General features: G+C 44.0%; 2 protein-coding genes across 4 annotated transcripts in view; one reads left to right on the top strand and one right to left on the bottom strand.

Annotated features, from left to right (window-relative positions):
• Positions 1-16,007, top strand: part of prox1a (prospero homeobox 1a) — a 40,319-nt gene extending 24,312 nt beyond the window's left edge. For 2 of the 3 annotated variants that reach the window (XM_030111090.1, XM_030111092.1), the window contains exon 5: positions 2,563-5,765. In XM_030111090.1, the coding sequence (XP_029966950.1) occupies positions 2,563-2,748 (186 nt within the window). In that variant the 3' untranslated portion in view covers positions 2,749-5,765. Of the gene's footprint in view, positions 1-2,562; positions 5,766-15,996 lie in introns of those variants that run through there. The other variant, XR_003933138.1, reaches the window with a different exon arrangement.
• Positions 1-22,912, bottom strand: part of cmtr1 (cap methyltransferase 1) — a 506,633-nt gene that overhangs the window by 237,591 nt on the left and 246,130 nt on the right. The gene's annotated exons all lie outside the window — the stretch shown is intronic.

The raw sequence follows: 22,912 nt of genomic DNA, 5'->3' as shown, positions 1-22,912 counted from the left end.
AGTAAGTTCCAATTATTTGAGATAAGAAGTGAAGATGAAACATTTAATCTTTCAATTTTGGCCCACTCGTAGTCACCTGGTTTGACTGTTTCAGGCCTCACGCCTCCCATAAAGCACGACTGTTGCCGCTCTCCATCCATCCCTCTCTCCTCCCCTCTTTGTACATCTGTCCTTTAATTTTGGGCTCTGCTGAGAAGTTGTTAAAAAGCCCTATGAAATATGTATGAAGGATTGTGAGCCACGCGATTGGCCCCATTTACTGGACAGCCGAGCGAATGAACGGCCACACTGGATAATCCCCCACAATGCCTCTGGAACAAAGGCCCAACAGCTGACCCTAGAGAGACAACGAGAGAGAAAGATGAAGAAGGGGGGGAGTGAAGGGGGACAGGGGAGAGGGGGGGGGGGGGCGCAAACAGTTAAGGCTCATTGCTGGTCAGAAGACAGGTCGCTCACACACATACACACACACACACACACAACTCACACGTACTTGCAAAAACAAAGGCTTGTGGGACAGGAATAACTCCCTGTGTTCTCTTGCTTTGCTCTCTCTCTCCTTAGACTCTTCTCAGCCCCTCCTTCTCTCACCATCTCTCGCTCCCTCCCTCCTATTCTCACTCTCTCACTCTCTCAGTCAAGAGGATCTGAAATACCAATACCCTTTTCTCCTTGACATTGCTTTCTCCTTGCAGTCAGCGTTTTGCTGTCCTTTTATAGTCAAAACGTCAGGAGAAATTCCATGCAGGAATATTCTTAGTAATGCGGCACTCCCTGCATCTAACAGCCAGGGCGCTGCGCCGCACCGGCCCGTTGACCCGGTCTTTTGGGAGAAGTGTATACACACACACACACACACACTGACTGTACAATGTGTACACACAAAGTTGCCCTCATACCAGGGTCATTGTGTCAGTATTTCACAAACGACAAACAGCACAAACAATAAATTATATCCCCATCTCTCCTACCAAATAGGAATTCAATATTGGGGGAATTGGGTGAGCTTCTGTGTTGTTCTCCCCCACCCCGCCTCTGTGTTGAACGCCCACATACACACAGTGTACAAGCTCCTTATTCACAACTCACCTTTTCACTCCAGCAGTGGACAGAGATATGCACACACACCAGACACACAGGCATCTTAGCCTCCATTCATCACCTCAAGGGGGGCGGCGTGGCTGTCCCATGTGTGTAGAAGTGTGTGTGTGTGTGTGTGTGTGTGTGTGTGTGTGTGTGTGTATGTGTGCGGAGGCCTGGCTGTGTGTGAGCGCACATGTCCATCGGTGTGTGTATGTTCCAGTGGCCACTAACCTTGCTGTGTCCTGACACTCCTGATGAGTATCTGCAGGACACTGGAAGAGAGGAGTGGAGTGCGCACTGTCAGGCATTTGGGCAAGCTGCTGCTGTATGTGTGTGTGTGTGTGTGTGTGTGTGTGTGTGTGTGCGTGCGTGTGTGTGTGTGTGTGTGTGTGTGTGTGTGTGCGTGTGGGGCAATGTGTGTTTGTGTGCATGCGCATCGAGGGAGGCGGGCAGGGAGACAGTCAGCATTATCCAAGCAGGTGACCCCTGAAGGCTGCGTCGCCCTGGAGCTTCGAGTTGAGGAAAGACACTCAGCCAAATACACCAGAGTGTGTGTGTGTGTGTGTGTGTGTGTGTGTGTGTTGCGAGCATTATGTAGAGCTCTGTCACAGGATGTGTCATCTCCTTGGCACAAGGAGGTGTGTGCGCTGGTGTGCGTGCTCACGCCTGTATAGGCGCGCCGGTGTGTGTGTGTGCGTGCGTGCGTGCGTGCGTGCGTGTGCGTGACAGAGTGTTGGCTTGGGGGAAGGTGTCACAGATCTTTGCCAGACTAATCATCTCCATGGTGTCGGTGAGCGCTGCTGTCAGGGACACTAAAGAGGCGGCGTGTCTCCCCGTTCCCAAAGCGTTTAGTACTTCCTCTTTCGCCGGCACCTTTCCGCCGCCGCTCAGTCAGCCCGCTCTCTTGTTTGGTCACAGATTTACAGTGGGACTCATAAACATGTCACGCTCGCCACGCTTGCCGGGAGGGAAGCGGGAGGTGTGAGAAACCCGAGAGCTCGGAAGAAGTAGATTTTCTCAGGCTGACGCCTCAGTCAGCGTTTAGATTCGCTGTTTTAGATGGACTGTGGAAATATGAACACCTGAGGAGCAGATAGTTCAGCGCTTTGAGGAAGGCGGGGGGGAGTGGTTAGGGAGGAGGTTTCACCCACGTTTTTTAGGCATTTATTTATGTAAGACGCTACGTAATAATCTGTACACAATCAAAAGAAAACCTACGTTGATATTCATCTTGGAAACCTCCTGTGGCTTTACTGACGCATTCTCTTACGAACACACTCATTCACATCCGTTTCAGCTGATATCCGCTCCCGAATCACATACAGGTGCACAGAGGTTTTGTCATATGAGACTTTTTTTTTTTATAATAATATTAATATTGATAATAATATTCAATAACAAAGAATCAAGTTGTTCATTCAACTTAACGACATAAAATTATAAATCATAACTGAATTCCTCTTTTCTGTGCCCGCAAAGGTCCCCGATCGCTTCCTGGAGGTGGCTGAAGTCACACTGAGAGAGTTCTTCAACGCCATCGTTGCTGGAAAAGACGTGGACCCGTCCTGGAAGAAGGCCATTTACAAGGTCATCTGCAAACTGGACAGTGAGGTCCCCGACGTCTTCAAGTCCCCTAATTGTCTCCAAGAGCTTCTACACGAGTAAATCTCTCCTCCTCCTTGCTCACTGCTTTGCGCTTTTTGTTTGTTTTCTCTGATTACCTAGAATTTCAAAAAAAGATATTCTTTTTTTTTGTTTTGTTTTTTCCTTTTTCTCCAACTTTACTTTTTTTTTATTTTTAAATGTATGAAAGTTATGGAGTAGCATTCCCAATTTGAAGCCTCTGTGGCAGTTCCTAAAAGACCTAGCTATTGTGTTGTTGTTCCTATATTATGATGGTTCCTCTATGTTTTGTTTTTCTATTATTCTGAACTGAAGAGACTCTAATCTTACTGGGTGTTTTTTTTTTTTTTTTTTTTTTTTTTTTTTGGACCGTGTGAACCTTCGTCGGGGTTTGGCCTGCTTTTTCTGATCAACACTAACTAAAAGTCCTCTGTGTGTGGAAGGAGTTCTCAAGTGTCCATTTACACCGCGAAGAACATAGGCAGACCGTCGCGGCACCCACGGGTCCCCTTCCAATCCGGAGGGGACCCAAACGAACTGTTCCTGCTAAAGTGGGTGCCCCACAGACTTGATGTCTCTGCAGACACACACAAACACACACACACACACACACACATACACACAGAAACAAGGCCTAGTGAGGTTACTGACTGAACTAAAACTGAACTGGCGGTACTGGTCTGCACTACTCTGTGGGAACTGGACCAGTTTCAAATAGCTACTGAGCTCTACCATTTTTGAAGTGTGTTTTCCCTGCAAGTGGGGCATTGTGTTCACTGGGTGTACATTATTATTTTTTGATTACTATTCTTATTGTTGTTATCCATTATTATTATTATTTGTCATTACTGCTTGCTGAAGTACTGCTTGGCACTTCGAGATCTGTTTGTCCCTTGATGCCGAAAAAAATAAAAATAAATTATTGCTATTAATATTATTCCAGAAGGTTTTAGATTCTGATATTTTATCCCGACCCCCCACCTCCCCACACCCCCCCACTTTTCCTCTCTGCTAACTACTTTTAGTTTGACCGTTGCTGAAGAGAACTTTGACTTTGTTTCGCTTTTCGTTGATGGTTGGGGCGGCTTTGCTGGATTTGGAATTTCGATTTACCTAAAGCGACGAGCTCACCCAACACAAGGTTGTGCCAGAGATGACGAGGGGGAAATAGGCAGCAAAACTCAAAAGTAAAAATGCAGAAATATACCAGTGTTTAGTTTTGCGATAGCTGTCTTTCAAACAGTTGGATTTCCATCTTTGACTCCCCTCTAAATGAGCATTTGCTCATCTATCATATATTTCTCCCCCTTTAGGCAACAGACAGTAATAACTGCATAGCCTCTCTCTGTTTTTGTTTTAATGTTAAAAGAAGTCGCTCTGTGTGTGGCTTTCATTCTGATTAGCAGACACACGGCGGAAATGGCATCATGAATAAACTGCGATAATACCTGATACTTGAATAATATAGACGACTGGATACATATGAGCAGAGACGCCACTCAGAGTTAAGTCAACTTTAAGCGAAGCGACATGCGTATAAGCTGAAACGCAGCAGTTAATTAATTCTGCTTCAAGAGGAACTTCCCCCGCACACAACATACACACACGCACACACACACACACACACACACACATCTCCTTCCCTCCATGTTCACCTGACTGTGAGTGAAGCTAGCTCCTCTCTCAATGCAACAATACAAGGTCGGAGGTGAGCACTCACCCCAGGGGTAGATGGAGGAGCTCTCAGCACTACAAAGAGCAGGGACAAAGGCACAGAGCGGGGAGAAACACGCACCTGAAGCCCTCCGCTCGCTCCCGCCGTCCCACACTGGCAGCTTTTGAGACCCAAAGTGTGAATCTGTCGAAGCCACTGTGCCCAGATCGCGACATGGCATTCCTTTCACTTTTTCCTGAGATTCGAATCCCAGATTTTTCCACATGAGCTGTACGTGTATATCCGGCGTATGTGTTTGTGTGTGCATGTGTGTGTGTGTGTGTGTGTGTGTGTGTGTGTGTGTGTTGCTTCTTTTTTTTTTTCTTTTTTTAAATGATAATTACTTTCATCCACCCTCTCAGGCTTTTAAGACTTTTAACAAGCAGTTAGTATGAGTTGGCCTTTTGATGAGGTAAGTTTGAAGCGTTGAGTGGACTCCGGTGCTTTCTGCGGTGCGTGCGAGCTCGCTGTTGATCTCGCCTTGGCGACGTTAGCTTAGCGTGTCTGCCGTGTGTGTCACAAAAGATCAAACGGGCCAGGTTGCTTAACCTGCTGACTCGTCTGAGCGAGACAAAGCACTTGACAAAAGGAGGCAGAGAAAGACGGAGAGCTACTCCCTTCATTATGTCCCCCTTCCTCCTCCTCCTCCTCCTCTTCCTCCCCCCCCGGACGGTGTTCTTCTTCTTCTTAAGATCCGGCGCCCTGAGAGAGCGAGCAGCACACACATTTCTCACTGAGCGGTGGGCTAGGCCCGGCTTGTCTCGGAGTCTCAAAGCAACAGCCAAGGGCTCTAAAGCGCCACAGACAAAGGTGAAAGGAAAGGACACTTTTATCTGATGCGCAGATTATTATCGCTCCCCACCCTCCTCCTTCCTGCGACTCCACCCTAAAGTTAAAGAACCGCTGCGCCGAAAAACATTCATTCAGGAGGATGAAGACTTGTGTGCAGAAAAAAAAAAAAAAGACCTAGATACCATGTTTTGAAATATTTTTGTCGAGTTTTCCTTTTCTTGCGCTTGTTTGATTTTTAGGATTATTGAAATACATATATAGCCTTTTTTATTAATTGTAAAATAAAACTTTATGGGGAAAAATATATACAGTTGTGAAAGTTCTTGGAAAGGCACTGTTAGAAACTGTTTCATAAAACAAATCTCGAGGGTATTTTTAGTGGCGATTCTGTTTATAATCTGTACTCTCAATAAGTGACTTGTTGGTAGATTAGGAGCAATAGTGGTAGTTTTTTTTTTATTTTGTTTTTTTTTTTTGAAGGTTTGTGAGCAGTTTTCATTTTGGTTTCTTGACCTTTTTGTACTGTGCTGAATGGATGTCTTCTTGAGAACAGAAAAATAAACTTGAGATTTTCAGAGTATGGGACATTGCTGTTGCTAGTGTAAACGCTGTCAGGACGAAACACAGAAGTGTACGGTTCACTCGGAGTGCTAGAGAGGGGTGGGCAAAAAAAAAAAAAAAAGAAAAAGAAAAAACACTCAGAATCATAACTACCATTCCAAAAGTCCGTGGAAGAGTTATCTTTTCTCCCCCGCCATACCGTGAACATTGCCTGTTTCGTTCGGCATTGCCCTTGAAGTTGCACCAGCATCCATTTATTACATTTTTTTTTTGCGACAGAGCGACGCATTAGCCTAGCGGCGGGGTAATGGCGGCGCCGCAGACTGGCCCACTGGCAATCTGCGGATGCCGTCTCATCCAAAAACGAGGGCAGACCGACGCTATCGTAGCTCTAGATCTGAGAGACGGGACGGGAAGACCAGTGCCATGGAGAGGGAACATGATGTACAGCGACAGTTTGAATTCAAAAGTGTCTGCAGACAGAAAAAAAAGAAGAAGAAATTTGTACGTTTTTTTTTTTTTAAACTGGGTTTAATGACTGAAAACAGTTTGGACTTTTGTGGAATTTCTGTCTGCTCGGCTCAGTGTGTGTGTATACGTGTGTGGATTTACTGTATGTCTGTGTGTGTGTGTGTGTGTGTGTGTGTGTGTGTCTGCGTGAGAGAAAAGACCGATTATGAGAACCTGTGAACCAGCGAGTGACACAATTCTCAACACTGTGGCCCCTCCCCCACCCCTGGGAGTACCATCCTGACATGTAAATGATTCTCATTAAGCGTTGGCAACATGTGTTTGGTGTGTGTGCGTGTGTGTTGCGATAATTTCCTCTGATCTGTTTTCTGACCTGTTTGAAAGAGGTTTTTGTTTCTCAATGCTTTCAGTAGTAATTCCTTTTTTATTATTATTATTATTATTGTTATTATTATTATTATTATTATTGCTCCTCTTTTATTGTAAATATCAATGACGTGGACTTACAGTGGTAAATACTGCCTTTGTATAACTTAGCAATATGTTATGTAAATAGTGTTTTGTTGATGCTTTTTGTATGACATTATTATTCAATTCTAGTGCAGTAATTCCAACTGACCAGCCATGTTTCGGATACAGTCTGAATAGATACACAGGTTGTAAAGTAAATCTCACGACATGGCTGCTTTTTCTTTTCTTTTCTTTTCTTTTTTTTTTTTCCTGTTATCGGTGTCTATTTGTCTTGCAAATTTTGTGTAATTTATTGGTTTAATTTATCCTAATTTATTTGATGTTGTTTAATTTTTTTGTTTTTCAAACAGAGAAGGCTGTACTGCATTTGAACAAGTAGAACCCAACTTTAAAAAGAGTTCATCCTCATCTACTTAAAAGAGAATTTTTTTTTTCTAAAAATTAGTGATCTTGCACACAGAAATCATGAAGGGAGATCTCGGCAGCTAAATGAAACTGGACAGTCTGGGGGGAACAACAAAAAAAAAAAAATCTGTTATGTCTGAGAGGGCAGAGGGTGGACTAGAAAGCTGAAACTCGTTTGAATCAGTTTTGTATTTTTCTCTTGAGATTCCCCCCCAACCCCCACCCCCACCCCGTATTGCTTTGGCCCAGCCCAAAAACCACCAGTAGTCAAATTGCCTTTCGTGCCTTCACCCTCTATGAACTGAATGTATGTGCAGTATATATGCAAGCTTGTGCAAAATGAATAAAAAATTAAAAATAAAAATGAAAAAGAGAGTGGACAATGTTGGTTGCTTTGTGGTTTATTTTTGTCACGCCGCTCGACATGAACACATATCTGATGAGAGTGTGTGTTGCAGGTGTGTGACGAGTGTGAGACTACTATAAAAAAAAAATAATAAATTTACACGATACTGTTCGATAGCGTTCATATTCTCATGCATCGCTGACTAGAACATATGCATTAACGGTTTGGTTAATGCGTTCTGTTTGAAGAACTCAGCGGTGGCTTCGCTCTGAGTGATTCAATGCACTAATGAGGGATTTGGCTGAAAAGCGCCGTCCTCTCATCCCAGTTTCGCTGCGGGCTCGGGAGACGACTGCAGATGCCGCCTCATCAGGCTAAATCCAACAACGCAGTCGCTCAGGGACACGGACATCTATGCACACGATGAAGCGATCTCCTAAATTAACACTGAAAGTAAATAAAGATATCCTCTAATGTAGCTGAAGTGGGTGGATTTAACAAAAAAAAACAGCAGAGAATTAGAACAAAAAAACAGATTTTAGAAAAAAAAGACTCAGAAATGTGGTCTGTTCAAAAGCTTAACAGCGAATATTTGTATTATTTTCAGGGAATAGTTTAACGTGAGAAACACCAGACGAGGAATAATTCTACAAGTTTTGTTTAACCAACAGCCCAAAATGTAACGGCATCTCATCCCCTCATAGCCAACACATTCAATAAAGATCTGACATAAAAAACAACCAGTACAATTGTTTTGCAATTTGACCATCAAGGCACAATAATTAATCATAGCCTCATCATTAAGTCTCTTCCACTTATAATCTAACAAAAAATGATTATTTTACAGGCATTAAATTCTAATATCACTTTACAATGTTTTAATGTCTTTGAAGCCAAATCAACAGCTGCCCACAAATAGTTTTACCGTCTTTTTAATGAAGAAACTGCCTGACATATTCTCACACTTCACATATCCATATGGTTATTCTATCTGAAGGTGAGCTTGGGATTCATTTACAAAAAACTCAAGACTGTTTTTCAAAGGCGCGGTGTGTTCTCTCTGCGTCATTTCGCTGTTTTCTCATCGTGACCTCTCTTGTACTTTCCTCTCCGCCTGCCCGTTACTCTATTCCTTTTCTTCCTTTTGTTCTTGCCTGACTGCTTTTCACTCTTTTTTGCTTTGATGCTCATTTTTGGAGTTGCTCCTTTTGTGTCTTTCTTGCTTGCTTGCTTTTATTCCTCTTTTCTCCCCCTCTCTCCCGGTGTTTCTTTTCCCTCTCGTCCTCTGCCTGCCTCCCTCCACTCGCCTTAACCGGAGGCTACAGCTCCTTAGGTTGGGCTGAGACAGCATCTTTGTACAACACCGACCGTCTGCTCTGTAATCAAATACCATCTGTCGCTACATCTGAAGACTCACTCTCTCGCTTCCTCCATCTCGCACACACACACACACACATGCACAGCACACGCACGCGCGCACACACAAACACCACATCTGTGCTTCCCACTCTTCAACAATGTGTGTGTGTACGTGCACTTTTCATGTACAACGACCCGTGTACTTACAATCATTCCACCTGATTCATTCTTGGCCTGCGGGGAGGAAGCCACTGGAGTCACTTTCACCACTTCCTGTTTTTTCCACCTCTCCCACTGAGGGTTCAGAGGTCATTGTCTTCAGGTATCCATGTTTGTTCTGTGTGTCAGCAGGACCTTGGCTGCTGTATCACAGCGGAGATAGTGGACTTTAGCTCCTCAGTCTTAGATCAACGGCCCACTATCTCAAAGGCTGCCAGCCTTTCCCAATGTTTGCCCAATGTTTGTCCCTGCTCCGGCACACAAAACGTTGACATGGTCCCCAAGGTCCCTCTCCAAGTCCCTCCTCCCTTCACTTGTTATCGCAGTCTCTCAGGTTCAAGAACATTTTCCAATTAAAGCACGTTTTATTTGGGAAGATATGAGTTAAGCTTTTAGCAAAAAAATGTAGCTTAAACGTGGATTCCACAGCTTGTCCACAATGGGGCATTTACAGCACGCCAACCCCTTTTTTTTTTTTAAATACCACCACACAAAATCTGATGTAACTCTTCGTGTCGGGGAACCTTTGTGACGAAGAAAACACAAGGACCTCATTTCGATTTCTTTTCCGTGCAATCCTCCTACCAACACCTAAAATGAGCTGTCCACCGTTTAAACTGTTGACACCTACACCTCCTGCAAAATGACTGTGGGCTTGAAACTAAAACGGTGGAATGAATCCTTCATACGGAGTGTGGGGGGGGGAATCTGTAGATCGGGATCCAACTCATTTATCTGCTCGTATATTATTTGCTGAATCTACAATTAAATGCTTCACACGGCTCGGTTTTGGACTTAATCTGAAATCATGAAGCAGATTTCCACAGAGCACAGATGTATGGATTCATTCTGCATGTGTTTGTAATTGAACACTGGATTTCACCTACTGTGGACTGAGCAAGACTCTGCTCTGCTCCAGAGCTGCTGGCACAGTGGGGTATTAACTCTGGATTGCCCACATTTGGTATCACTGATGGGGACCCCTAGTGGTCAGAATTTGCAGGTCACGCTCACTGTGAGTCACTTTTAAAATGTCTCTCATCCTGCTCTGTTTTATTTTTATGCACTTCTGCTTGTTCTTTACTCACTCTCTGTTCTTTGTCCCTTCTTCTGTCATTCCACGTCCCTCGCATGTGTGTGTGCATTTGTTTTTTTTGTAATTGGAAGATTCCAGTTGGACAGATCATTGTGTCCTCTTTTTTTTTTCCACCCAGCCTCTTTCCCTCTCTCCCTGGAAGGCTCCAACGCAACTGGAGCCTCGGAGGCTCAAGAGAGGAGCCTGGGAAAGAAGGAACAAAGGGGCGTCCGTCTGCAGCCATCACCACTTTGCACCTCCTCTCCTCTCTCCCCCTCTGCTCTTCCCTCCCTCGGTTCCACTCTCTTCCCTCTCCCCCCACTGGCCAGCGCCCCAAATTAAGACTTCAGACAAGAAAATGGGCTCACTAAAAAAGTGGGAGAGGAGCTCAAAAGAGGGAGAGAGCGAGAGAGAGAGAAGGAAGGCCATAACAAGCCAAGAGGAGCAGAGTGACAAAGCCTCTGTTGTTGGATGGCAGGGCCCCTCTGTCGCTCTGCGAGGAACTGTCACTGTGTCAGCTCGGATCCCTTGTTGTGAGGAACACAAACCATACAGAAAGCGCACACACAAAACATACAGGCACAGACGGACGCACGCTGTGGGGGGACACCGCCTCCACAAAGAGCGCACCGCCGCATACACTCAGAAACATGCCACGTCCATACGATGCTCCAAAATGAGTGTCGACAGTCCAGGTGAGGGGAGAGCAGCCGCGAATCCCAACAGCACGCCGTCGTTCTCACTGCCAAGAAATGTCAGCTGGGACAAAGTGAGCAGGGAGGCAGTGCCCTTACAAGTGAATGAAAGTGGTGGATTGTGGACGTGGGCACATGTGAGAACATGTGCTGAAGGCAGACAATGGAAAAAACGATATATAAATGATATCAGGACACCTGTCGAGGCGTTTAAGGTGTAGTGGGAGCCCCAAGGGCAAACACCTGTTCAAGGTGCTGTGAAGTGCGCGCACACGGACGTGCACGGACACACACACAACCACACACACAGACTTATTTTGCAGATTACATAAAGGTAAAAGTACATAAATTTTCTGTGACATGTTTTTGTCCCAAAATATGCTTTTAATTCATTTGATGGGAAGAGGTCACAAGGAATGTGTGTGTGTGCGTGTGCGTGCGTGCGTGTGTGTGTGTATGTGAATTGACAGTGGATTCAGAAAAACTGAACTGGTTTGGCTTCCTCCAGTCTTAACTGGGTCTAGTGGGTCCAAGACAGATGGCACTCAGGGCAAAGCCAGTCTGGTCGCACACACACACACACACACACACACACACACACACACACACACACACACACACACACACACACACACACCTCTTTTAATAGCCATTATTGGCATCCTTTGCCACTTCCAGATCCCTGAATCAGAAATCACAGAGGCCCATTATATTTCCTTTTGACCCATTTGGCAAGACGACGGGAGCATCGAGTGCTGGATTAAATGGAAAGCAGTTTATAATCCAGTAATTCTAATGTTTTAATTACTTAGATGAACAGGAGGTGTTTGAGCAAAGGCTAATCTCTGAGACATAAGGGGGAAGAGAGAGAGGGAGGGAAAGGGAGAGAGAGAGAGGCATAGAGAGACAGTCAGAGATTTGTCATTTTCTTTGTATCACAGACACAGGCTTGCTTGTGGGATATTAGCTGCGCATTAAAGTTTATCACCTGTTATCGACACAGATTAAAAGATTCACAGACCTCAGGAGTCACATTAAGGTGAGGCCCACAGAGTCAAGGTGACAAGCCGTTAGCGAGCTGAAATGCCACTTTATATCATCACCTAGTTAACAATTACGCACATTTTGTTATGTTCACATATGCACCATCTACTGACTTTCGTTTTTGTTTTTATTTTTTAAGCGGGGGGGGGTAATAAACTCAGTGACATCGCGCTAGAGGTTTGTGTTTGAGATCTGCTGTATCTTGAGTGGCATCCATAGCTGTAACTGATCCTTCAATTGTCTTTGATAGCCACCCCTCCTGTCAATCATGCGTCAGGACAAAGGCTGCTAAAGCAAGGCCCATGACCTCATGCCTGGGGTCTGCTCCATACCGAAGGGGTCTTAACACTGTTCAACGTGCCTTTTGTGTCTGGAGCCGTTTTTCAGATGCTGCTGAGTACTGCGGATCGCCTCGTAGGGATCTCTCGGGGTTCGAGACGCATGCACGTACACACACACCAATGTGCCAGCACACATCCTCTTGATCCATGGGCTGGAGCGTTGAGCCAGGAGTGAGCCTTAAGACAAGGAGTGACAACCGGGACAGCTGCAAGGGTTGGAAGCCAGTCTTAGCCCCATGCCCCCTCCTCCCTAAACCACTCTGCTCCACCGCCACCGCCGCCATCATCACAACAGCGGCATCCAGCCAGCCAAACAAGCCATTGTTTCTGGCCAGCGCCTGTGGTATTTCATTTGTCATGAAATGGATATGGACACGGGATGACCACGAGTCTCGTTTTCCAAAAAAGACACTGCTACTGCTACTGCTGCTGCTATGGCTGCTGAGCCCAGATTACAAACTCTCCTCATCCTTAACCTTCTCGTGCAGCTTGCCCCAAGCACCCTCCTCTGAACTATTAATAAACCTGCTTTTTCCAAGGTAGAAAGGTAGGGAGGGGGTGGTCCAAGGGGTATTGTTTTCCAAAGGGGTGTAAGAAGAAAGAAAAAGAGAAAGACTGAGAACGTGGGAGGGAGAGAGGTTGGCTTACGTACCAATCCATTTTTGTCATCCTCTATGATCTTCACTTTCTCGGGTTTCTCAGCGGACATTAGACAGGTTAGGCTCGTGAGCCAGGTAGGTCATCAAAGTGCTGCTCAGCTGTTGTCAATCTTCTCAATGAGTTTAGTCCGATGGGTAAAATGACAGAGTAGCTATATCAGCTACAGGATAATTGGCCAACCTTTGCACGTTCACATAGCTGCTTGATGTTAAGCTGCTCGCACATGCCATGTATTCGAGCATCTTTCATCATGTAGCCGGAACCTAGTGAGGAGTGACAGCCATGTTTCTCACAGCTTTTATTATATTAGCAAAGATGCTAAGATGTTCATCACTCTCGCACGTCCATCACCTGTAAGTCCAAGTTCAAAAGAGTTCATGGACATAAAAACAATGCCCCTCTAACTCCGTCAAGGGCATTACTTGGCATAACAATAGGACCATATCCCCCTTCATATTTTCCTTTCCTCCCCTCCCTCCTAATTCTTCAGCCCCTCCATCAAAGAGCATTCCAGTTCCAGAGCCCCCCTAAGCCCTTCACTCTGGGCCCATCCATGTGACATGGTAGGCAGACAGTCATCTTTAAGAATTGATTCACTCTGGTATCCAAAGCCGAGGGAGTCTGGCTGCCAAGATACCCGGCATAGGCGCCACTCATGGGGTCCAGGTACACAACAGCTGCTCCCCAACAATAAAGGCAAAAAATGGGAGGCACTTGGGGGGGGGGGGGGGGGGGGGGGGGGGGGGGGGGAAGATGCAGCCATAACCTCTCTCTCAAGCCTCAACTGGTCACCTTGAGCCAGTTGTTGCGCGCCTGCCTTCAGAGACGGCAAAGGATAGGGTCCAACTCCGAGATGAGGATAGTGGAAAGGGGTGGCTCCTGAAAGATGCCCATAATTCACAAGAGAGAAGCTCAGGGCTAAAGAGGGGAGGAGAAAATGTTTTTTATTCTTTCCTTGGATGAAGCTCAGGGTGACAGCTGTGCTACCAAGATTGTGCAGAGTGACACATGGAAGACCATAAATAAGACAATGGCATGTTGTTTTCTTCTGAGGCACATTGTCTAGCCCAGAGGTCAAGTGAAGGAGATGCAAGCTCATTCCAGAAACCTCGCACACATAAACGCCACGCAAAAGTAACCCCACAAATGTCGTGATACTACAGACAGAGATCACAAATCATGCAGGAGGAGACAGGAGAGATATTACCTCACCTGAAGTGTTTCCATAAACTCTAGTGTGCAAAAGCCTTGGGAAGTGGCAACACTCTTCAGGCAGGTCCTGACCTACACACACACTGATTTATGATCATACAATCTAGCACATCATCCATCATGAATAAGGGAGATTAAATGAATAGACTGAGGCTGTGGATAGAGCGAATCCACCCTCCAAAATTATTTGTACTGCTGCCGTGTTACCTAGAAATAAAGACGCAAATGTCAGAACTATAAGAGGAACATGAGACACGCTTCCGTCGCTGATTTCAACAGAAAGTAGAAAGTAAAAGACAAAAGGCAGCCAGAAAGACACACAAGGATAAAGGGACATTCCTGTTACAATGGAAAAGGCAGAGGAGGAAAAGCAAGAGCAATGGAGAGCTGGACAGGGGTGGGGAATTTACCAAAGCAGCTCGGGAGGGCCCTCATTACGATATTAAACAAGATTTAATAAGTGAGAGTGATTTGATGAGGTGATTATCCTGGCCCATTAATCAAGCAGGCTTCTAGCCTCGCAGTAATATGGCCCATCTTTCTGCCTATACCAAAGCCTCTTTAGACGCTGAGCTCCTTACTGCACTAACGCCGCTTCAGAAACAACACCAGGCCGAAAAAAAAAAAAAAAAAAAAAAAAAGGCATATTACGTCTCGTCTCTCAGGCCTGAGGGTATTTTCGAGGCTCGCTCATCCCTCCACCTCCCCATTCGCTCTTTTGGTGCATCTGATAAATTGAACTCCTTAACATCTGGGTCAGAAAGTAAAGTCTTATCAGAGGCCGCTAAGAGTGATAACTGGCAATGATAACGAAAAAGCATCTGATGGCTTTAAGGCTTTTGGTTTGAGAACAGAAAGAAGTTGCACAGACTCCGCCAGATTGCTGGGTTTTGTAGAGAGGCAGGTATCGCATGTGTTTGAGTGTGCGTGGACGGGCTGATTCATAGAATGCTTCTTAGGAAAATAAAGTCGCATCTGGACATGTGAGAGTGGGCAGTCCACTGTTTATGCAAAAAAATTCAGAGCTGAGAAAGGTGTGCATATAAACCAAAACCATTTTCAGATCACATTTTTTAGTTGTAAACCATCAATAAGCAAATAAACTATTGTGTATTATGATAAACCAGAAGAACAAATTTCATTGTTACATTTAGGAAGCTCAAATTAGTTAATGTTTAAGAAAAGTATGGGTTTTTTTTTACGACCATGAAAGACGGACTTGTCTGATCTTCACAAGAAAACCTTTTTTTTTAAGTACTTAAGTCATGACTGTAATTTTATTACTTTTTTTGCAAGTTTGACCAAATGACTGAACGTTTGTAACACCCTCAGTAAATTACAGAATATATAAGATGAAGTGTGATTGGTATTTATGACATTCTTTTGTTCAATTTGCTCAATGCCACTTTGTAGTTAAACCATTTCTCCATTGGTAGGTATAATAACTTTTATCAAAATGCTCTAATACTAGCTTTTAAATTGTGATCGCTGTTGATGTATTCCCTTGCTACTGATTGGCTGTCATTAACATGAAAGTGAGCATATATTTCAGAAGCTCCAACTTCGCCATGAAAATGTATTCCTCAGCTTATTCAGGAGAATCGGTGTTTCACCTTCCTGAGGCTTTACTGCAGCAACTTCATTTTTAATTTATCTCTGTGTGAAAATCAAAAATGCCCTGATGTGCTTAAAGACAAACTCATCAACTGCAATACAACAACAGTGGAGATATATAATGTTGGAGATATATCTTCATATTTATATGGTGTGCAATGACATAGCAAGGGTAAATATAACCTCAAGAATTTGAGGGAATAGGTATTACAAAGACAGCTAACCTCCCAAAACATTTTAAAAGCTCAAGTGGAAGAAGATTACCTTAAAGCAGGCGTGGGACGGAGCTTTTTCTGGAAACTGCCTGAGAGTATTAATACAATAAGCACAGAAAATATAATACAAGAATGTTTTTATCAACATAATCCAGAGAGATGAGGCCGAACCAACCTGGAATATAATCCCAAGGAGAAGGTCCCCTGGTTATCTGTCATCAGGGACACACACCCGCACACACTTACGGAAACACACTCGTGCATGCTCTCTTTCCATGTCTCGCCGCTGCTTGAAATAATCGACTTATAATCTTCAAGAGGATGTTGTCCCTTAAGTCTGGGCTGCACTATAATGTCCTCGCCAGCGAGGAGGGTCAAGAGGTCAGCAGCTGGATTAAGCTATCATTGTTGATATTTACATTAAAATAATATTTCTAACATGATACCGGATGATTACTTGCTGAATGAAAAGGGTATTTGGTCTGATTGCATTTGATTGAAGAAGACTTTAAATTGTGCTTCTCTGTACGGTAGTTTAGAATTAAAAAAAGCGACAAACGGCTCCTACATCTGTCAGCGAATGTGAAAAAGTCACATTAACTTTACACACTCATCACGACCTTCCTGACAGTTTCAGATGTATCCTAACTTAAGATTTCGAAAAATGCTCACTATTTTAAATCGTAGCTGCAGACTGATTTAACTTTGTTTCCAAATATAGCCACATGCGAACACTTTAGAGGAATGGCCTCTCTCCGCAAAATGTCCTTTTAAATAAATTTGCCATACCTTTATGATAAAACGTTTAAGCAAATATGTATGATCTCGCTGAGGATTACCTCGGGGAAAGAAGTAGGTGTTTAGTTGAAGGACAGATGTTACATGAATTCGGTGGCTGACACTCGCAGGGCTGTAAGACAATGTCGCCTTGGCGAGTAACTTTCTCTCTCTCGCTCTTTCACACTCCCTTCTGTATCCTCTCTCTCCCTCTCTCCTGTATCTAAGCAGCGTAATTTGAGTAAATGACAGGGGAACATCTGCTGTGCATAAGAGAGAGGCCAACACTTTAACATGCAGATGTCTCTCTCCATCTGCATTAATTCAATAATTACCGCAATGGAGGGAGGGGAAAAAAATCTTTTTTTATAGCTTAAGACAATGTTATCTGTGCCAGTTGGTATGGGGAGGGCAAATGGGAGGAGGAGGAGGAGGAGGAGGTGGCGGGGGAGTGCGAGTGTGTGTATGTGTGTGGATGTGCTGCTGGAGGTTTGTGAGAGGAGGGGTAGATTATTACACCATTTAGCCAGAGCAAGCTGTCACATTGCAGAGAATCTCTCTAATTCCATTGTGCCCTTGGTGAGTCAGTGACAGACTCCAAGTGACTGATGATGCCTCAACGCCACCACTTGGCCACTGGACAGCCAACCTGCCGCTGTGTGTGTGAGTGTGTGTGTGTGTGTGTGTGTGTGTGTGTGTGTGTGTGTGTGTGTGTGTGTGTGTGTGTCCGTTGGATGACTGAACTGTGTATTTCAAGAGTGCAAAGGCATGTCGGGATATGCTCGAGTGGCGTCTCGAGGCCGTCAGAGACTGCTTTCAGGTTTTTGCTCCAATACTTTGAGCTTTCTTTCTCTTCAGATTGGAAAGTCTTGCTCCTAGACTCAGGCCAACTTCTGGAAAGCTGTAGCAAGAGCTTCATCCCAGTGATTCCAAAGGTCTGCTTGATGGCATGTCATGATATTGTTCTCCTCTGATTAAAAAAAAAAAAAAAGTGATCTTAAACATGTATTTCATTTTATGATTTGATACAATAATTACAATATTATGGTCACATTGCTTTGTGTTCTTTAGAACAGAATTTCTTGATATATTCCTTTCCACAACTTTACTCCACAATCTACAAAGGTTTATCTAATGACAATGTATCTTTCTCTTTAATGGAAATTGTGGGACTCATACACAATTTACACAATTTTCTGATGATTAAAATCAGATGAATTTATTGACAGGTCTAAAATATAGCTGAAGAAAACAGTTATATTTGCATCTAGCTAACCACGGGTTGCTACTATTTAAAATAGGGTATTCAAGTACTTTGTCAACATTTTTAATGCAAAATTAAAAGGCAAAAAAATGCAGTTTCTTTCTTTATTTTTTAGTATGTATTAATCTAATTATAATGCTCATGTTTTAGTACCTTAACATGTGAAAGTATTTTGACTTTACAGTTGAGGCAGAATGTTTCTCAGGTCTAAATTACAAGTGAAGACTCCAGATGTAAATCACAATCTTCGGTTTTGTTATCTGAATGATGTGCAAAGTGAAAAACCACTTCCTCTTTGACCTGGTGAGAGATGCCTGCCACTGTTTGAATGATTAACAAGAAGGCGTGCTCAGATAAATGTGGTGACACGTGTAAAATAGGAATCCCAATATAAATACCTGATGATACAGATCAGTGTTTTCACTTTACACTGACTTTATTATCCAGACCGCTGAATTGTTTCAGCCTTAATTAACACAGTGGCAGCAAGTTGTACAGCGTATTAAGGTGTGCTCCATCAAACAGCTCTAGAATTAGAGGAGGTGAATTACTTCTTAAATCAAAGGTCACACAGTCTTCCAAGGGCTTACGGACACACTCACACTGATAAACAAACAATTCAAGGATGTATCACTGTACGTAGACGACCACGCACATAAATACACTGACATCCTGACATAATCCCTATGAACACACACACACACACGCTTGCTCAAAGACCCCCTCATCACCTTCATCTGTGCGCGCACACACATACACACACACACACAACCGCACATATCTGACTCTTACATGCCGGCTAAACATAGGGACAAAGGAAAATATCTGTATACTTGGCAGGGCAACTTCCTTTGATTGCAGCAGTGCTGCTGTAGGAAACAATGCACAGGCACTATTAATACACCAAGGAGAAAGAGAATTCCTCTTAGAGGAAAGCTCAAAGGAGCCATCGGCCAGGCTATTTCCAGACTTACTGACTGATTGGATGACTGACTGCCCTATACTTAACTTTAGCCTAAGCATCTTGTCTTACTCAACTCTTTTCCTGCAAGGACTCTGGCGCGGTGACACATACAGTGCGATGTACATTAGAGAGGCTTCTTCACTTGCATTTTGCTTACCATAACGGCTGAAAGGAGGTTCCGAAAGTGTTTGGGAACCGTGACAGCTCTCTTTCTGTACCTCCGTTTCTGTTTCGCGTCCACACGCTTGTGACATTTGACTGGTGGTAAATAGCTGCCCACTTATGATCGCCTCTCCTTTCTAAAAGTGCCCAGTTAAAGAGCATCAAATCCCCATCCGCTAAACCCGCACAAGCCCAACCTTCATTAGCATAGCTAACAAACTCCCTGAAAGAGCAGCAGTGCAGGGAGAGAACAATGGCAGTCTATTAAAGGGGGGAGATGAAGGGGGGTAAAGGAGGAGAAGAGGGGCGAAGCCATTGTTCTGGTCTTATTTAGCCCTTGCTGTCACCCTGCAACTGTTGTCACTTCTAAGTTTAGCTGGACGGATGAAGGGGGACAGAGGAGTGAAGACGGAGGTGGAGAGGAGGAGGAAGAAGGAGAGGAGGAAGAGAACAGCGGGGAAGAATGGGAGAGAGAGAGAGAGAGAGAGAGAGAGAGAGAGAGAGAGAGAGAGAGGGACAGCTGGAGGAAAATGAGAAGAGGGATGATCTGAAAAAAGCAAAGCTGATGTATTTTCTGTATTTTAGAGAAGTTACTCTAACAGTTGTTAACAACAGGTTGAATTAAACTCATGATTCAAGTTCAAATGAGAGACTTTATAAGTTTTTAGAACATTCAATGACAAGGAATTATCTTGAATATAAACTGTGATGCGTCTCTCAACTCAACTCAACTTTATTTATATAACACTTTAACAATAACTACATCTGATGAAACACTGTCAAGTCCACATGGATTAATGAGACACGAGAAGTTTTCTTTCTTTTTGTAATAACTTCATATTTTCACCAATAATCTGTATTTTTCTTTCCATCACAAGTGACATTTTTCCAAAAAGGTTAACAAAGATATGAATTTTAATCACATACCAAGACATCTGGCACCAACAGCTAAGCTATGTTTTAGATAACTTCAATCATGTTTCTTCCCCGTTTTCATGCTTATTGAACTAAGTCATCTTGACAACGTCTACCTGCCTAAATACATGGAGTTGCTGTCATGTGATTGGCTGATTAGCTATTTGCCTTGCTGCGTAGTTGAACGGGTGTAACTACAAAAGTGTGAACCATAAGTTTGTAAAACAGCCTGACAGATTTAGAAGGTTGTGGAAAATAAAATGTAAATAAAATTTAATAAAAAGGCAAAATAATACGTCAGTTTGAAATCCACAAATTCGAATTTCTGAAAAGATCTAAAATCTTTAAAAATCCTTAAGCCATGCTAAAAAAAAATTAAACATTAAATTAAAATCAATTTTGTTATTATTTCCCATTTACAGTCTGTATATAAATAACCCTAACATATTCAAGTTCAGGGTCTCTAAATTCCTTAAACTCAGAGGTTTACAACTTGTAACGGAGGTCAAAGTGACACTGCTCTGAGATCAGTTTGGGTCACACAGCCGCAGGTGTGGCAGTGCAGCAGGTGCACAGCTCAAAAACACACACACACAGAAAACATTGAGTCAGCAATTGTGTTTGAGGGTGTGTGTGTGTGTGTGTGTGTGTGTGTGTGTGTGTGTGTGTGTGTGTGTGTGTGTGTGTGTGTGTGCATGTGTGTGTGTGTTCTCATTTTACACAGTCTGCAGGGTCTAAAACCTGCGAGTACACTAAGAAACCAGGTGGGGGCAAAAGCACATACGACCCCGCTGTATTTTGCAGGATCTCGATGTAATTTAGGGTCAAATTTACAGTTTTGTTCAGACGTCAGGTTTCAGCTCTCAGTTGTGGCGGTTAAGGTTCATCTGAGGGGCTAAAGAATGAATTATGTTAATGGTTAGGCCCCACAAGTAACGCTGGACAAACGTGTCTGTTTGTGTGTACGTGCGCGTGCATGCATGTACGTGTGTGTGTGTTCAGAAACAAAAACAGTGTCAGTGTGTTTGAAAGGCATGAGACCAAATTAGACAACAGGCGACCAAAGGAGCCAAAAGGAGCAACAAAGCAAGACATAAGAAGAAAGAAAGAGGAAGACAGCGAAGGGAAGAGGGAGACAGATTAGCCCAGCTGTCTGCTCATAAAGCAGCCGAGGGGTGAGGCGCTAAGCCCTCCAGTGAAAGCAGAGCTTAGGTGGGTGACACAGGGCAGCGGACCCCACTCAGCCCGCGGTGGCCTACAGCGCCGGGCCCGAGCCAAAGCAAAGACACATGAATAAACAGTGGGAGACGAGGCTCCGCGCCTGCAAAGCCCAGAGGGCTAAGACGGCCGAGTAGGCAGGCCGGCGTCGCATTCCCCCCCAGCCAGGAGTGGAGACAAGGGGGGTTAAGGCTTAAGGCTTGGCTCCCTAACAGGCTGACAAGGGGCGAGGCGGGATGACACCGCTTCAGTCAGTGAGTTCAGCGGGAAGAATGTGGAATTACTTTATATTGCCCGGGCTCCCCTCGGGGGGATATAAGGACAATTACATAAGGGTCTTGGCATTCGTCCACTCCTAAAACACCGTCCCCGCTCTCTTCTCTGGATGCAGATTCGCGGCGCTGTCCAGCTCCGAGGCCATGCCCCGCCGTTGACCCCTACTTAGCACAGGCAGTATGGGAACAGCTCGCGATGACAAGGTCACCAATACGAGGTGAGGAGGCAACGTGCGACGGCAACGATACAAGACCAAAAGTGGGAAAGGTCTTTAACCACTCTGGATTTCACACACAACCCCTGTCGACGACCCCGGAGCACCGAGGCATTAGCAGCTGCTGTTTTATGAGGTCTCCAATGTACTACATATATCCATCAGCAGCATGGCCATACGTTACACACACACACACACACACTGTGTCTTTTGAGGTCACAGCACAAAGAGTCTGATCATCACAGACTGAAAAGGGACTAAGTAGTCTCACAATAGGGAGATAATTTTAGAGACAGCAAAAGTTCGATCATTCCGGATCTAATTTAATTAAAGCTTATTGATAAAAGTACAGGATCCATACAGACACTGCCAGATATCAAGGTAAAATGGATGTAAAGAGCAACATTCAGCTGGCAGGGGATCTTTGTTACAGTACGGGAGTATGTACGTTAACATCTTGGTCGTCTTCCATGGAATTCCACAGAAACACAAGCAGCATAATATCCCAGCAGCCCAGAATAAACATATTATCCACCTACCAACTAGAGCGCCTGAAATCCTGCTGGTCACTTGGCCAGTTTTCTCACACACACATGCAAAATACAATATATTAAAATGTATCTATGACCGGAAATCTCTTCCTTCTGTTCATAATATGATAAAAACTCAACCCGAATTAAAATAAATATGGCATACATGCAGGTTTTACTCAATGTCTTGATAGCATATCAGTAAAGTTCGATTAAATTTGCAAGAATGTCCAATTTCCCAGTTAAAAATGAGAATTTAATGTATCTCAGACCAAACAGGTCAGGTCTAATACCGCTTGTCCTGCCTCTTACCTTTTGATTTAGCCTAACAGGGTTTTCTTGAGAACTAAATCTACTTAGGATTTATTGTTTCTTATTATTTCTCATCACTGGAAATTATAATCCTTTCACCTAATCCCTCCCTACCTCCCTCTCTTTCAGATCATATTCATCAAGATCATCCCCCTGTGACAAAGCAAGAAATCAGCACAACAGGGAGGTCTAAAGAGATCGCGCGCCGCAACAAGAGGGTTTCTTCCAAATCAAATCAGGTTCCTCTGATGTAATCAAGACGAGACGCCAGAGACTACGACATAATCTCCCAGGGACATGTCTGCCTTGCTTGCACATTATTAAAAAATGAGGAGGAACAAATCTTTAGATTGAAAGACTGGAAAAATGGAATTATAATA

This window comes from Salarias fasciatus, chromosome 15, assembly GCF_902148845.1.
Source record: "Salarias fasciatus chromosome 15, fSalaFa1.1, whole genome shotgun sequence".
Lineage (NCBI taxonomy): Eukaryota > Metazoa > Chordata > Actinopteri > Blenniiformes > Blenniidae > Salarias > Salarias fasciatus.
The sequence above is the reverse complement of the archived record's forward strand: the minus strand, read 5'-3'. Positions and strand labels throughout refer to the sequence as shown.